This window comes from Haliaeetus leucocephalus, unplaced genomic scaffold (assembly GCF_000737465.1).
Source record: "Haliaeetus leucocephalus isolate CR32 unplaced genomic scaffold, Haliaeetus_leucocephalus-4.0 Scaffold566, whole genome shotgun sequence".
NCBI lineage: Eukaryota > Metazoa > Chordata > Aves > Accipitriformes > Accipitridae > Haliaeetus > Haliaeetus leucocephalus.
Genome location: NW_010973002.1, coordinates 4,464,577 through 4,480,820, shown reverse-complemented (window position 1 = coordinate 4,480,820; position 16,244 = coordinate 4,464,577). Strand labels below are relative to the sequence as shown.

General features: G+C 38.2%; 1 protein-coding gene across 1 annotated transcript in view; it reads left to right on the top strand.

Moving 5' to 3' along the window:
• Positions 1 to 16,244, top strand: part of HDAC9 (histone deacetylase 9) — a 281,586-nt gene that overhangs the window by 254,596 nt on the left and 10,746 nt on the right. The window contains exons 23-24 of the mRNA XM_010577624.1: positions 1,432 to 1,565; positions 11,122 to 11,206. Coding sequence (XP_010575926.1) covers positions 1,432 to 1,565; positions 11,122 to 11,206 — 219 coding nt within the window. The remainder of the gene's footprint in view (positions 1 to 1,431; positions 1,566 to 11,121; positions 11,207 to 16,244) is intronic.

The following is a 16,244-nucleotide window of genomic DNA, read 5'->3' as shown; positions in this document are numbered from 1 at the left end:
GAAAAAACAGTTCACCTCAAGTGTTCTGTGAACATCTATAGAATAAGTGGCAAGTAAAGTCTTGGTTGGTTGGGGTTTTTTTCTTTTATCTGCACAGTTAAACCAAATCTGGTATCATTAAAGTCCCTGTTCTAAAAACAGTTGGGCATGTGCTTAACAAAATCCTAAGATATAAATGGAACTAATTGTGAGATTGCTTATTTGCCAGGTCAAGCCTTAAGTCTGTGTCCTGGAAAATTTCTCTAGAGAATATGCTTGTAATTTTTGTAGTTTATAATTTTTTATGACCTTCTTCACTGGAACATAATAAAAAGATGTTCATTTTCCTGTCTTTGTAGAGCCCCAGCCTTTAGCAGGTAACTTCTAAATGCTTATTTAAGGCTACGAAATGCACTGGAATAGTAGTGGTGACCATCACTAGAGCAACTAGTGGAAAAGTTAAGAGCAAGATGTGATGGATATTTAACTTCAGTAGTTTCAAAACTTTACTTACCATTACTCACTTAAAGGAGATTAATCAAAAACAATAACTGTCCTAAGGAACTACCACAAAACTTCTCTCCAAAATTGTCTCTCCAAATTAACATTTTTTCATGCAGTTTTTCTTGTTGTTAAAAATGAAATAAATTCATTTTACTTGAATCTCAGATTAAAACTTTGTGGTAGTGTTTATGTAGTTATAGATCACCACATAAAAAGTGCCATCATTTTTGGCTGTGGTGCAGAATTGTTTAGAGCATTGTTGGTCATGAGCGAGCAATACTGGTAGAGATATCTACAAAGTTCTGGACAGTTTCAATTTATACCAAAACCTTGAATCAAAATAAGTGATCTAGTTGTTAGCACTGCTTCCAAAATCACTTCAAAATGGAGCTAAGTAACATATGTTTCCACTATTTTTCAGTCCATGGTTGTATATTATAGTCAAACCACAAATACAAAGGAAGAAGCAATTTGTAAATAAAAATTTCATCACCTCATTTGAAAAATACAATTATTTTTAATTATAGTATCATAGTTTAACTATAAATGTTATTTGTCATATCAATGCCATAAGTGACCAGAGTTATGTCAGATCTCTCCAATTAACATGGCTATGTGTTACGTTGATGTGCAAACAGGAAGAGAATCCAGGCTGATAATGGTTAATGACGGTGAGAAGAGAGACAACCTCATGCTTCAACTAATCTCCAGCTATTAGGGATCAGCATGAGGGACATTATTTCATATCTGCCTCATACAAAATTCCATATACCTAACTCCAAAGCATCTGGTGTGGGCCATAGTCAGAAACAGGATACTGGACTAAATATATCCCATGTTCCCTGTGCAATATCCGTGAGCTTTCTGCATTCTCATGCAGCAGATGTGAAATATGCCAGTAATATCTGTTCTGATTTAATTATTTGCACTACTGTATTTGAATACTAGGTTTTGGTCACCTAACCAAGCAATTGCTGAAGCTAGCGGATGGCCGTGTTGTGCTGGCACTGGAGGGAGGACATGACCTTACTGCCATCTGTGATGCATCTGAAGCCTGTATAAACGCCCTTTTAGGAAATGAGGTAAAATATAAATCATAGTAGGTGGAGAGAATGTTCCAAGTTTGCTGAAGCTCCTGTCTTTGATTTTCTTTAGTAACAATGGCATCAGTCCTTTTTTCATTTGGTATAAAACCCATGCAATTTGAGCATGTCTTAGAAATGAGCAGAACTCAGATGAGCTGGTTTGGATAAATACCTCTAAATTAGATGATTAAACAAATCCTTTATGTTAGCCTAAATTATTCCCAGTTCTGAGTAAGATTTAATACCTCAAAGTTGCTTTTGGTGATGTGCTGAATACCAGACTTGACATCGTTGGTAGTCACTTGTGTGGATATCATCTACCAGGATTGGACCTTCCAGCCAACTATCATGGGAAAAAAAATGGCTTTTGCAAGGTACCTGGTAATCTTAGGAACTGGATACTGCAAAGGCACATTTTTTGCAGTATTTTGACACTTCAGCTGGCCTGTGAAAGAATATATTTCAGAGGCTTTTGAAATTGAACGACATTAATAAAAATGTGTCCAAGACTTACTTAAAAAATGTTTGGGTTTTTTTTAAGCTATAAATGAAGATTCAGGTTGATCTGTATGTAATTTAAATGGAGTGTCCAAGATATATCAAACACTGTATATATTATTTAAAAACTTTTGAGAGTGGACGATCAGACTAAGTAAATATGAGTACATGCTATTTATATACACAAAATATTAGTGAAAATTGGTCTGTTGTCTGCTAGAAGATACCTTTTCTCCTATAAATATGGTGAGAAGGAAAATAAGCTTGCTGAAGGTGCAGTCAAAATAATTTATGAAAGGACAAAAGCCTTTACCATAAACTGTGAATTTTGCAAGATCTTGTTATAAAGTGCAATATGTTACTTTTTTTTTTCCTCCAGCGGAAGTGGTAATAGCTATATAATCTCTCCAATCAAATGTATTAGTGCCAAAAGCAAGCTAGTCTACCAATTCCCTTCCATTACAAGAGTTCATACATATGTGAATGATGTAAAGTAATGTGTCTTCTGATGGATATTGGATAGAAGGATTTTCTAAATGTTCTTTTAAACCTTTGCTTTCATTTTTATAACCCATTGAGAAAAATCTTTTTATGCTTATTTTTTACATTATACATGCAGTAAGTGATAGCTTTTTCAAAAATATTCTCAGAAATGTAAAAAAGTAGACATATTAAAAAAAAAAAAAAGCAGCTTTCATTGAGTTTTATCTGCTATCACTTTTGACAAGTCCCATAAGGAGAGTTTTCCAGTGTGGTGACATGCACTATTGAAAAAAACGCTCAGCTCAATGTTGGCCCTTTTATTTAGGTGCCGAAATATGGACTACAAAACCTCGCTTGAGGCATGTGACAATCGTAGTGAATGCAAGATTGCTTTCCTGATCAGCTGCCATTCCAGGGCACTGTTGTTGATATTCTCTGTCGTCATCTTCCCTGTGGTAGTATCTTATGGCATCAGTGGCTTTTCATAGCCCTTCTAAGCCCATTCTCTGAAATTTGCACCCTTGTGGGACTAATGCAAATGGTACAATGCTGATGATGTGATGTGTCTTCCTCTGTGTAGGTGCCTGGGTCCCTCTATCCAGTTACGACCATTTGGTGGTGCTACCCATTTATGAAAACAGCCTTGTTTTGTTTTAGCACTACATCACACCCAGCTACTATTTCTGCCGTCACTGGCTAGCCATTATCTGAGAAAAAATACTGATTGTGAGAAAAATGAATGGGAGAAGTGTACTAGAAAAGAAACTTTCTTCCATTTTATTTTAGAGTAATTACAGTCTGCAAAATTAGATAAGTTGTGAGTCTATCTGCAAAATATAGCAAAGCAAACTTCAGGAGAGACAAAAATTCAATAGATGAGAATGAAGACAAACATAACAATGCAGCCATTTTTAATTCACTTGTGAAAGAAAATGATCATTAATAACTTGAAACATCTCATGCAAGAAGCATTATTCTCCTGTGCACTTACTCACAGCATTGTCTTCAGGGACATGCATTAAATGGTCTGGTGCAGTGGAATTTCAAAGAAAAAATATGCTGTGGCTGTTAAGAAGAGAAAAATACTCCAGAGAGGATGTTGTTACCAACACTACCATAAGAAATTGATGTTTGCTTAAAAGAATAAGTAAAGGTGTTGCCAAGGAGCAGACAGTAATGAGGAAGTCTGATACCTAGTTAGTAGTTAGAAATCAGCACGTCTGTTGACATCTATAGATTTATGGCAATCTACACCACATGGCCCATAGCATATACATTGCTTGATTTCAGCATAATATTCATGAACTTGCACAGCAAACTCCAAGTGTGTTCCTGCCAAGGACAGAAAAAAATGTTTTTCTTCAAACAACCAATTACTGTAATTTGAGGATGCATTCTTCCTTGAATGCAATTCTTTACAGGTGATTAATAGGATAATTATAACTTATTATCTGCCCTTCACTTTTACAAACAATGGTATATAGTGCAACCCTAGTTTAAAAACATTGGCAAGATGAACTTCAGTTTCTAAACACTACACATGTAATTGAACTCAAATTAGAAAGGTTGGGAAAGGCCTTTGTAAGGTACTCTGCAGTTTGTCAGATGTATTTATTCATGTGCTGAGGATTAGAATTCATAAACATTTTGCAGGATTTTTTGAAAACTTTTTCTTTTCTTTTGTTGTTTTTGGCCAGGACTTCTCAATACAGAAATTCACTGCTTCATGTGTTCTGTTACCAGCAGAATAACATTTTAAAAAAAAAGAATAACTGTAAAACTAGCCACAACTTCCAACTTTCATGGAAAGCTGGTCTGATATGTAGAGGTAACATCAAACTTACAAGTGCAAAATGCTTTCTTTTCTCAATTTGTCTCTGAACACCAAAAAGAAAAACAGGTTGACTTCCAAAATAGATATACTTTGCTCTTATTTATATGTGCGCAGTAGCACAGTGATCTGTTTAGCAAGATAACTTCTTACTCTTCTCTTAACAAATGCAAGTGGAGCCACTAGGAAAAGAATACACTATCAAGTTAATCTTCTTTAAATAATTTGAGCATGGCACAGGAAATTCCTGCATACAGTTGTTGATTTTGAAGACTAACCAAAAAAACTATTAAAAATGTCTCTTTTTCTTGGAAGAGATCAGAATTTAAATGAGCTATCAGCCCCATCTATGTGTGGCCAATACTTCTGAACTTCTCTGCAGAAGTACTTTTGAGCAATAATTTCAAATTTTGACAAAAACCCAAATGGGATTATAACTGTTGGTATTCTCTGATTGGAAGTACTTATCTTGTTAATTGTTTCTTTCTAAGACCCACTTCCCTAAACAGAGGCGCCTAGTGCCTTTTTAGATACCTTAGGGTATCCAGGACATCAGCACAGGACTGGTAGATCTAACACAGAACTTAAATTAGATCCACACACTTTCTGAGTGGCAAGTGGAAATCAGGCAAGACACCCTATAGTGTCTGAAATGGCTCGATCTGGTTTGGTTGTGTGAATCTCTCCTTAAATGATGGGAAAATGAAAAAGGAAATTACAGAAGTAAAGGCAAGGATAAATTTTATGAAGATAAAATTATTAATTAGAAAGTTTCCATATAAAATTACTTAAAAATAAAAGATTTCAAGGTCTTAGGTTTCCTTGGTCCATCTTTCTGTGTACAAGCAGAAAATTTCCATGTCACTTTGAGAAAAATCCATCTGACCATTTGCAGAGCTAATTAGGAGCACAGTAGGTATCTCCTTGGAAGGAAATCTTCCTAAGAGGTGAGAAGAGATTAAGCAGCTGGATTCCCTTGAAATCTAAAATGAAAACATGGAAATCCTTCTGGAAGATAGAAAGGCAGGATGAGCATGAGTTGCTTTAAAATATCCCTGAATTTTCTCAACATGATTTGAGAACTTGTCCATTAAAAGAGCATCTGTCAAAACAAAGGCAAAGATAGATTCAGATAATTAGAAAAGAGACATTGTTTTTAAACTTAGGCATTTCTGAGATGATGATATACTCCTTTGCTTAAAATTCAATTCCTTCATTTATTGTGATACTCTTTAAATGATTCTACAGTTTTTCACAGATTGATAGTATAGTTTCAAATACTTATTTTTAAAGCATATATAGATATACATACTACTTCAATTAAGAAAACCATTAAATTTTAAGATTTGTATGTTATTCCAAGAAGTGTGTGCAAATTGGGTTGAATGTTGAGATTTTTCCCCAAAATTTTGTCATGGAGAATGGAAATTCCACACTATTTTGTCAGTCCTAGCTTCAGTGCTATAAAGACCTCTGCTATGCCTTTCGGTGCCAGGTAGAGGTGAGTAAGGCTGCTCTATACATGCAAGGATAGGTTCTGGTTTCTTTCCTCTGCATTACTTTTGAAGAGCTACTACTTGGATTTAAAAAGCCCTCAGGGATAAGCTGTCCTTGAGTTCAGGATCCTAAATCCTGCAGCTTATTTCCAACATAACTGCGTTCAGTTGGGGGTTCTTCTGCAGCCAGAACGAGTAAGGAAGGATTCCTTTAAGCACAAACTTCTTTGAGTCAAAAACTAAAGCTTTAGTTCTTCCTTCATCCCATCTCTTTTCAAGCAGCCAGGTGGGATATTTCCATGGGACATAGAAGTCAGTCTAACATCATGGTCCCTCTGATCTGTCTACAGGTTTGGGCAGTGTCTCTTAGCTCTCTGTGGTACAGCAGTTTGCCGTGGTGTATAACAAGTGATAATTAGTCACAGACGGGGTCATGCTCTTCTTTGCGCAGAGGAAACAGAGAAGTGCAATCCACAGTGTGCTCTGCCCAGCAGGACCCTGCAACAAAGGCACAGAGAGGATGCATGTCTGCTCTCATTGACTGTGGCGGCCAAGGCTGAATTTGGCCCTAAGTCCAAAAACATTTTTAAGTGACTAAATTTAACATCTTCTAGTAAATATTCTTCTGGCTTGAATTTCAGTCTGAAGCAGAATTTGACAAAACATTGTGATTGGTTGGCTCCCAAGCATGCTTGAAAACTTATACTGGACAATTTTCTTGCAGAGTGTGAAGTATGTGCTTCTTTCTTGCAATCTGTTGAGCTGGCATTTAGGAGGGGATGGTAATTTAAGTGGAAAGCTCGTACTCTGCAGCTTTCCTGCTGATGATGAAAAGTTGGCATTTTCTCCTTTGTGGAATTCGGCGTGAATCTGGGGCTGCTTGCCAGCTAGGCAGTGAGCTCTGCCAAGAGGGCCTGGACTGCGTTAAAAGGGGTTATTTACCAGAACAGGTAAGCATTTCTCTCTCCAAAATGGAAATTTTCATGGAACTGAACATGGCCTGAGATCAATTTTAAATTGCATGGTAAACTTGGTCGCAATCTCACTTCCTCATTGTTAATCTGAGTCTAATACTAGAAAAGAATTAACACTGAGTCTAAGCCACCTGTCAACTGCTGCTTGCATGAACCCAGAAATTGGCCCAGAAAGAGAGAATTAGATGGGGTAGGACACTGGAGCAATGTATGTGCCAGAGGTCAGCATGGTGACATCGAAGTCACCAAGGTGGGCAGTGTTATTCAGGAAGTGGTTTGGCGAAGAAAACAGAGAATATCCTAATTCCAAAGCTACATAATTCCAACGCATCCCTTGGTTTTGCAGGGCTGGTAGGTGCTAATGACCCTTTGTGCTTTTGAACCTATTCCCTACTGAAAACTGGCTTGTTTAGGTACTGCACTGTAACAGCAGATCACAAAAATACCTGCCTAAAGTGCTTATATATAAACAGACAGTGCAGAAACTTTGACAAGTTTGCTAATATAAGAACATAGTGGACCTGTGAGATCTTTGAACTTAGTCCTCTGTAATCATAGGCAACCCTCTGTGCAGATGTGCTTCTTGTACAGTGTGTCCAGGAAAGGGAGGTTGTAGCGCATCCTCCTGCAGCCTAGGGGAAGCTGAGGAGCCTGCCTGCCTTCTCCCCTTCCTCTGCTTCTGCCAGGACCCTCCATACTCCTTACCTTATCCTTGCAATTGCCTCACTTGTCAGTTATCTCTAACTGCAGTCCACAACGATCTTCACTGAAGCTAATCTTGGTGCTTGAAAACATGACAGTGCTAAGGACAATGCAGATATTGCTAGAATTTCCAGCTCAGTACAGACTGCTGTAGTTTCAGATTCTCTCCACGATCCCAAGGATCAATTTAGATCACTTTCTGGGCACACAAACTTTCCATCGTTAATTCCTTCTTCAAACATTTGTTGATATGCCTCTGGCATACTTTGGCAGCCCAAGTGATTTTTGCCCATTTATATTGTGTTTCCTACTTTGAAAATGATTAGCGGACACAGTTTCTACTTTCATCTGCTACTTTGGGCACAAAAGCCCGATTCAGCCATGTAAAAGCTTTGAAAATGTGACCCTTTGTGTCTGGTCCAAACTGCCTCTCCAGTGGTTTGGTTATTTCTGCAGACTTGAGCAGAGTCTCTGAAAGATTTCTTTCCTGACAGTGTATTTCCAGTGCTCTTTTCAACTTCCTTTCTGTTAGCCTCCAGATTTAATAGACTTAATGACCTGAATGCCAATAGGTGTAGGAGGGAAGGTGATTATGCCATATATGCCAGGTGTAGAGTAATTTCTTTTGTTCACTGTTGGGTCTAACTGCTGATATTTCCAGGGACACCCCTATGTCTATACAGTTGTATCCAACCAGTGGATAGCTGCCAACAGAAATCATTATTTTGAATGCAGACAGCCTCATTTCAAAATGTATAGAAATAGCTGCCATAACCCACTGGCTTTATTTCTACAGTGTTTTTGTAATGGTGCTGGATTTTGGGCTGAGCAGGGTATATGATGTACTGAACTCAGTTGTAGAGCCTGATAAGGTTTCCTTGATATCGAAGAGGATCCAAGGTCTGTCTGGCTATCCTTAAGGGTGAGGAGGCAGAAAAGCTCCAAAGCAGAAGCCAAGTTTGGGATATAAAATGAAAGTTTTGTGGAAAAAAACAGTTAAGGAAATGATCAATCATGACTGTTATGCTCATCACCTACAGATCTGTAGTTGAGCTAACCGATGGAGTAATGATTGGTATAATTGTTGGATGTTTGACCCTTTTTCACCTTTTCTTTAATGATTCATCAGCTTATCCTGATTTCTAAAACCACATCTGCAATGTTCTGATATGTCTAGATATTGAAATGCAGCCTACTTGTTAAAAAATTTGTTTCTGTACTGATAAATAAGGAGGTGCCATTGATATATTAGGAAAAATCAAGATGGTTTTTGGCTCCTGCAAAAAAATAGCTCTGAAGAAGGCAACAGAATATTCACCTTTTAATAGGAAATCTCCTCTAGCTATCTCTACATCAGTTGGTCCTAGCTTAATAATCAGTAATAATAAGAGGTCTGCAGAAAGAATCTCAAGGTACTCAAAGGGCAAAGCAAGACACAGCTCTCACATCTTGCAGTCTGGCAATTCCATACATTTTACTATTATTCTTACTGTTATAGCCTGAAGCTATTTTGTCCTACTTCAGGGGAGTGAATTGGTCATGAAAGCCTTAGGAATTAGGAAACTGTCAAAGCAGAACCTTAAGCTACTGTTTCCTTCCCTTTCTGTGTTCCTGTGCCCAGTATCGACAAACAGAACTTCAGGATTTTGTCCTCTTCCTGGACAAATGATAGATTACTTTAAACAGAAAATAAGAAGTGATAAAAGCAAGTGCTATTTATCTACATAACCCAAGGTATCGATTATTAAGATTGCTATACGGATTATTGTTCTAAAATCTGTGAAGCTTGATCTGTTGGTGGGCATTTTCGTAAATATGCAGTTTTCCCCCAGGTACCTGCAAGAGTTACCAAAGAGAGTAACCTGTGAAGATCATGAAGTAAATGTGGTTTAAGAATTGCAAATGTATCTGTAAATATTATTTTTATTGTAATTGCTCTTTGTTCTAATCCATGATACATATTATATAGCAACAATCTGTCTTTGCAGTTTGGCCTCCTTGGTAACCAAGTAGAGTTGGGACCCAGTCAGATCCTACCAGCACTCCTCTGCACACTTGCTCACTGTGCAGAATGGAGTGATTTATGCTATTTGAAAACAAAACATAGTTCTATTGTTTCTAGCCACAAGGAAATCTTCCAGCTGCAATCCCACATGGGATTCTAAGGAAATAATGACATGAACAGCCCTATTCATTTTAGTTACCAAGATTCCAAAGGACTGGTGATATTTGCAATGTCTTTCTTTATCACTGATGGGCATTAACTGCTGATTGTAATGGTAGGATCCCAGAAGTTCTGAGATTTGTAGCTAAGCTTGCTTAAAATAGCACCACTAAGGGAGTATCTACACTGCAGTTACTTCCCACTTTGTGTACTTGGATGAAAGCCGATTTTATCTAGTTGATGGGTAGCAATGCAGTGGAAGCAACCTGGAGGACAATATATGATGGCTACTGAACTATTAACTTCACAGAGGAAGCTCCTTGGGTGGGCTTCACTTGACCTAGTTCAAAGTAGACCCAGGCATGCTTAAGAAAGGAGTTTTGTCTGCAGTACAGACGTCTCCTGTCAATGGTGGTCAAACTTCCTTAGCTTTAGAGAGGAGAGATTGGTACTGATACCGCTTTTCCTTGTCCACCTTGACATGGTTGCTACTCCTGGCTCCACAGGAGCCCCATGCCAAGCCTTAGCAGCCTATGTGGGGAAGCGGAAAAACTGGTTGGACTCTAAGCATAGTTCAAAGAGAATGTAGTTGTTACAGCACAAGAAGACGCATTTAGCCCAAACAATCTTTTAGGCTTTTTCTAGGGGAAAATGTATGAAAGGTGGACAAAAAAGCACGTGTGGCTGAATTTCAAAACACAGTTTTCTTGGTATATCTATCCATTGCAGGGCAAAAATAACTGTGCAGTAACGGAACACTTCCTTCCGTTAATTTACTATGATGCAGCCCTACTCGAAGAATATACAATTAAAACTAGCTAATTAAAATGCAGCTGACTATAAAAAAAAAATACTTAGAGGACTCCTACTGCTGATCTGCATAACCATTTTTTATCTACTACTTTATTTGAAATTAATGCAAAGCTAGTAAAAGCAGCTCTGTTTTATGGTTTCCCCCTATAAATCTTAAAATGTGTAAGATGGTTAGATGTAATAACACCAGAAAAATAAAGATAATAGAGTGCACGCTTCGGTTCCAGTGTGGCTTCAGCAAGGTTTTGTTTGGAGTGCCCAGCTGCGTATACAGACGCAGTGGAATTTGGTTTGTGAGGAACCTACAAAAATTACACAAATAACTAGCATTTTTTTAATGAATAATACACAGACATGCACCTGCTTCAGAGACTCCATAGATTAGTCTTGCAGCCAATAGAAAAGCCCCTTGGAATTCAATTACATGGCTGGAAAACAGAAAACAAAATCATGGCTATACTTTCAGAACTGATACCAGCAAAATGTTAACCAGTTCTTGGGCTGAGCTTTTCCTGAGGATTAGATTGTTTCAGTTTGTTTTACTTCCCTGTGGCTTATTGAAAATTTATATTATTCTATTCTATTCTTGCAGCTGGAGCCTCTCCCAGAAGATATTGTGCACCAAATCCCCAATATGAATGCAATAGCTTCTTTAAAAAAGACCACTGAAATTCAAAGTATGTTTCTCAGTTTGGGTTGGTGGGTTGGTGGGTTTGGGGTATTTTTTATTATTAATTAATGTCATAGACATTTCACTATTGTTTCAGAGAAAAGAGTGGGCAAATGTTTTATGTATAAACCAACATTCTGTGTCTAGTACATATATTTATATATGCTTTTGTTTTTCTTTCTTTGACATCTCTTTGTTTCTGCTATGTATTTAGCTCTGAAAAACTTAACTCACTGAAATTATTTAGAACTTTCTGATTCCTGAATATTCCTAAATCTTTCCATTCCAGAGCAGCTTGGATGAAATAGATGTTTATCAGTGAGGGAGAGGAACAGACAGGTAAATTAGAGCTCTAACAAATAGTTTCTTCAGATTCTGTTTGTGCAGTCCTTTACAAGTTACTCACTTTGAGGTGTATAGGAGCTTGAGATAAAGTTAAAAAGCTCAAAATGGGCACTGATGCATGGAACAATGCTAACAAATACATGATTTTATTCTGTTTCTGGTGCAGAAGGTACTTGATTGCTTCACTTGTGTGCCCTGACCCCAACCCTTTACTACCCAGATGCTTTAAGGCGTTTGCTCTGGTCTCACTGAAAATTTTTTGCTTTGCCATCAGTTGTCTTAATCCAACTGAGCAGACTTCCCTTAAATTTCTAATCTTCTGCTCTTTGCCATTTTACCAAGGCAGTGGGAGCTTCCTGAGTTCTACTGTTTGCTGGTTCCTTAACAATAACAAATGGATAACAAATGTTTTGTTTCATGTTACATGAATCATAAATAATTGGTATTCATCTGTATAAAATAAATGCAGTTTTTAAAAGGGACACCATGCATGGGTCATGGGTACATTGATCATGCAGTAATTATCAATCTGATTTTAGCTGTAAAGTGACAATTAAAATTCATTGTAGGTATATAATTAATCCTTCATATCCTGTAGTAACCCAGATATGCAAATGCTCTAAGTAAATCAGCTATATATGATAAATTCCAGTAAGTAATTTTTGCTGGGTGGTATGTCCTAGAGTAGCTCATGAGTTAGTATCTTCCTTAAAATTCCCTGATAATGATCTGGAAGGAATCAACAAGTCAAAGAAATTAATGCATTATGCAAGATAGAGCAGATTTGCAAATGATAATAAGGACAGAAAGCTGCACACAGACCACAGGCATGAAGAAAGAATATGCAATTCTGTTTGAAATAAGACATGTATTTAATGAAAATGGATCTGGGAAGAAAAAAAAAAAAAGTTGAATTGAGAAAAAAAAAAAATTAACACTGGCTCCAGAAAGGCATAATGTCTTACTAGAAATACACACCAATGATGGCAGTTCAGAAAGAAGGAATGGGTTTAGGAACAAATTCATAGCGTGTGTCTAAAAACATAGTTCAGAGCTCTGCAGAGTAGCTTAACTTTACTTGTTCAGAACAAGCTTAGGTTTGAGCTGAGCTGGTGCAGTCACAGCAGTCCAGTGGGCTGTTCTGAAGCCTGTTGGGCTGCTCAGGGTTTGGAGTTTTTTATACACAATATTCTGTCTTTTCTTGCAGTTATTACCTGAAAGGTTATGCATACATCATTTTGTCTGGAGAGAGACCAAGTACTAGAGAGGAACATACCTGGATGACAGAAAGGTGCATTGAGGAAGTTTAGTGCAGGTTTATGAAGGATGCATAGTTAGATGGAATTAAGAGAAGCAAGTACATGTTGAATAGTTATGCAGAGTTATGCAGACTGAAAAGCATTAGGCTGTGGGGTAGCACTGTGAAAGACACTGAGAAAGCCTGATTTGTTTGGCTGATTGCTTGCATGTATATTGAGTCTCTATTTCTGTGCTCCAACTTTGATAATGGATATTAGCAATATTTTAGACAAAAAAAAGTCCCTCTGTGTTTGCTGCAAAAAATTGAAGATGCAATACTTAGTTAGACAATGAGAGGAAACAACTTTCTTCTAACTAGAATGGAATTTGTTTAAATGTTTTGTTTGTGACAGTGATCCAAAGCTCCTTTGGAAATGTAATACATTTGGAAGTAGTAGTTCCCACACCCATGTAATATGCTATTCCTAAACAATCCTGTTCACTATCTTGAATACCACCCCCAAACTGTTTTTTTCAAGCAAGCCATGGTATGGCATGTCCAAATCTATTTGTGAAAGGCAATGACAAATGCCTGTAACAGTGACAGAAACATTCACTTTTATTATTTCCTGGTAATAATCAGTGCTCCTACAAATCTTTGAGGGAGACTTAAGCACATTTTCATGCTGAAATCCAAAGCATACCTAGAAGACTGATTTGGTTTCATTGTTTGTTCTTGCAAGCCATGATTGCTCTTCAAGTTTTCTATGAATGAAACCAGCAGTATGCTTCATTCTTTCCCCTGAGCTCCACTAAGTTCTTCTCAATGAACGTAACAGGACCAGCAGAATTTCACATTCCAGTATAGCACAGTAGAAATGGCATTTTCAGAGGTGTGAGCAGTTTGAGGCAGATGCCTTTTGAGCTCATTTAATTGTCAATCCACAGCATACCTAGGGTTTCTAACAAAGCTTCTCTGCAGCTGCATGCCATGATTGCCTCTCCCTTCCACAAGACTTTGCCTGCAAATCTTGTGGTTGAGCACACATGCTAGCCCTGTATGTTTTGTGCTCAACATATAAATGTTGTTCTTTGTAAAAAGCAGCTTGCAAAGCTGTTCTGCTTACCACAGGTGTTTGTAAGGTACAGCTTTCTGATTTTAAAGAAAAAACTACCATTGCTTTTTCACAAGCTTCAGAAAGGCCACTTTGCATGAGGTATGCACTGCTACCTGGATGCTATTCCTATTTGGGACTGCTTTAAAATTTCCTCCCACAAACCACGAACACCTTGCCACGCACACCATTCTCCAAGACCCTCCACTGCAGCATAGATGCTGCCACCTGCTTCCTGGCCTGACTCTGCTCTCCCTCTTTATCGCTAAAGCCCCTCTTATAATACAATTCCCAATGCGGGGAAACAAGGAAAATCACGCATCACTTGGGAGTGAAGGGCAGTTAAATGGGCACAGAGAGCCCACTAATATGCTTGAATTGGCCCTGAGTTTTAGTGTTACAAGAAAGTCAGGATTCAGGGGGCAGCTGGTGTGTGAGCCTGTGTGTGAATGAATGAATGCGATGTAGCAATCCTCACTGATGCTGTTTTATTGTTGCTGCAGGAGAGCAGCACAGTGGTAGCTGGGTACTAATATTTTATTTTATGAATAAGAACCCTTGAAAACTCCAGCAGTGAACATGGGTTCATTTCTTTTATAGGCAAGAGGGGGTATTATTCCCATGCCAACAGATTTGATTTTCTTGCACATCTGTTTCTGCAACAAAAACCCCACCCACTCTGCGAACATTTAGCTCATAAATTATAGGGTTTGAATTGGGTGTATATTGCAAAGACTGACTTTTGCACATATGATCTGTGAGAACATTGTGGAATGCTCATATAACTTTTTTGTTTGTTTTTAGTGTATTTTTTAATGAATAGAGAATATGGTCTCTGAGCACAGTAATAATAGAGAATATTTTTGTCTTGTTTTTATAAAATTTGCCAGGCTCCAATCACTGAGCCTACTGTTATGTACATAACTTTTTAGCTGTGTCTTTCATGCTTTTGGAGCAAAGCCAAGCTCCTAACACTTAATCTCAACTTTGTAGGATACTTAATACACTTTACATTTTATCCCCAGAAGGTCCCCGTTATTTAAAGATTCTGCTAACTACTCAAACGTGCACACTATTAGAGTTCAAAGAAACACACTGGCCATGCTCGCTGGTTGTTCTTGCAGATTGACTTGGGCTTTCATCTTGCAACGATGTTTCTGAATAAAGACATTTCAGGCTTTATTGACAGCTGCTTTCTCACTGGAGGGAAAAGTTCATCTTTCGAAAAGCCTGAAACTGTGTTGAGAGCTGTGTTACCAAAGAGGGAGTTTTCAGCAGCCTTTGTGCAGCACAGGCAGCACCACTGCTGGCCTGGCCTCCCAGCTGTCAAAGCCTCCAGCTACCCTCCGGATAAGCACCTCAACTCAGCCCGCTGCCCAGCTGCCAAAATTCTCCTTTTAGCCCTCAGAAAAGTCCCCTACTTGATCCCTCCTCTTTCACAGCTGTTGAAACCCTCCATCTAATTCCCAGATAAGTACCCTGATCCAACCTCTGCAGCAGCTGCTGGAAGCTTCTTGCTAAACACTGAATAAGCTCTGGTCCAGAGCTCCCAGCCTTCCCAAAGCTCCTAATTTCCAGGTGTCATCCACCTGGCAATTAGTGAGAGCTCGGTGGATTACTGGACTGTAAGAAATACATATGTAAATTCTTACTTGTTCATCTGGTTACTGCTAATCAACCTCTTTCTTAATAGCACTGCAGTAGCAGACCATTTTATATATTGCTGATGAGTCACCTGCCATTTTTGTTTGCGTTGCTTGAAAAGCTTCTTACTGTCTCTTCTGTTGCAGGCAGAAAGCTGAGAACACTTATGCTTTTAATCCACTGCTGTGTTTTTACACAGCAAACCAGAAAGCTCTATTCCTTATATCTGGCAGCTTTCCAGCAGCAGCCAGTTCATATACGAAAGTTTTAAATAAATTATTGTTCTAGTATACGCCCTGAGGTTGGAGGAGAAAGAACATCCAGGACTAACAAACCTGATTGTTCTGGCAACATCACTTCAGTCCGAGCTGGCATTTCTGACTTTTTTCCTTTTCAAGACAGTGCTGTGTGAGCACTTTGTACAACAATGTTCATTTTTCTAGTCCTATTTGCTGGATATGCATCAACTGTCTGCCATATCAGAGCTTCTAGGTATTAACCCTGCCCTGAACTCCCCTCACCTTGCATAGATAAAGCCAATAGCCTGTCTAACAGTATGCGTTCATTAGTCTGTGTGTTACTCCTCCAGTTTATTACCTTCTGGGGAAGGGTGTGACACAGCCCTTGGAATGAAAGCACTTTCCAACTTGGCATTCTTAGGTTCAGAAATATACCTCTTCACTGCAGTCTGAAATTTCAACT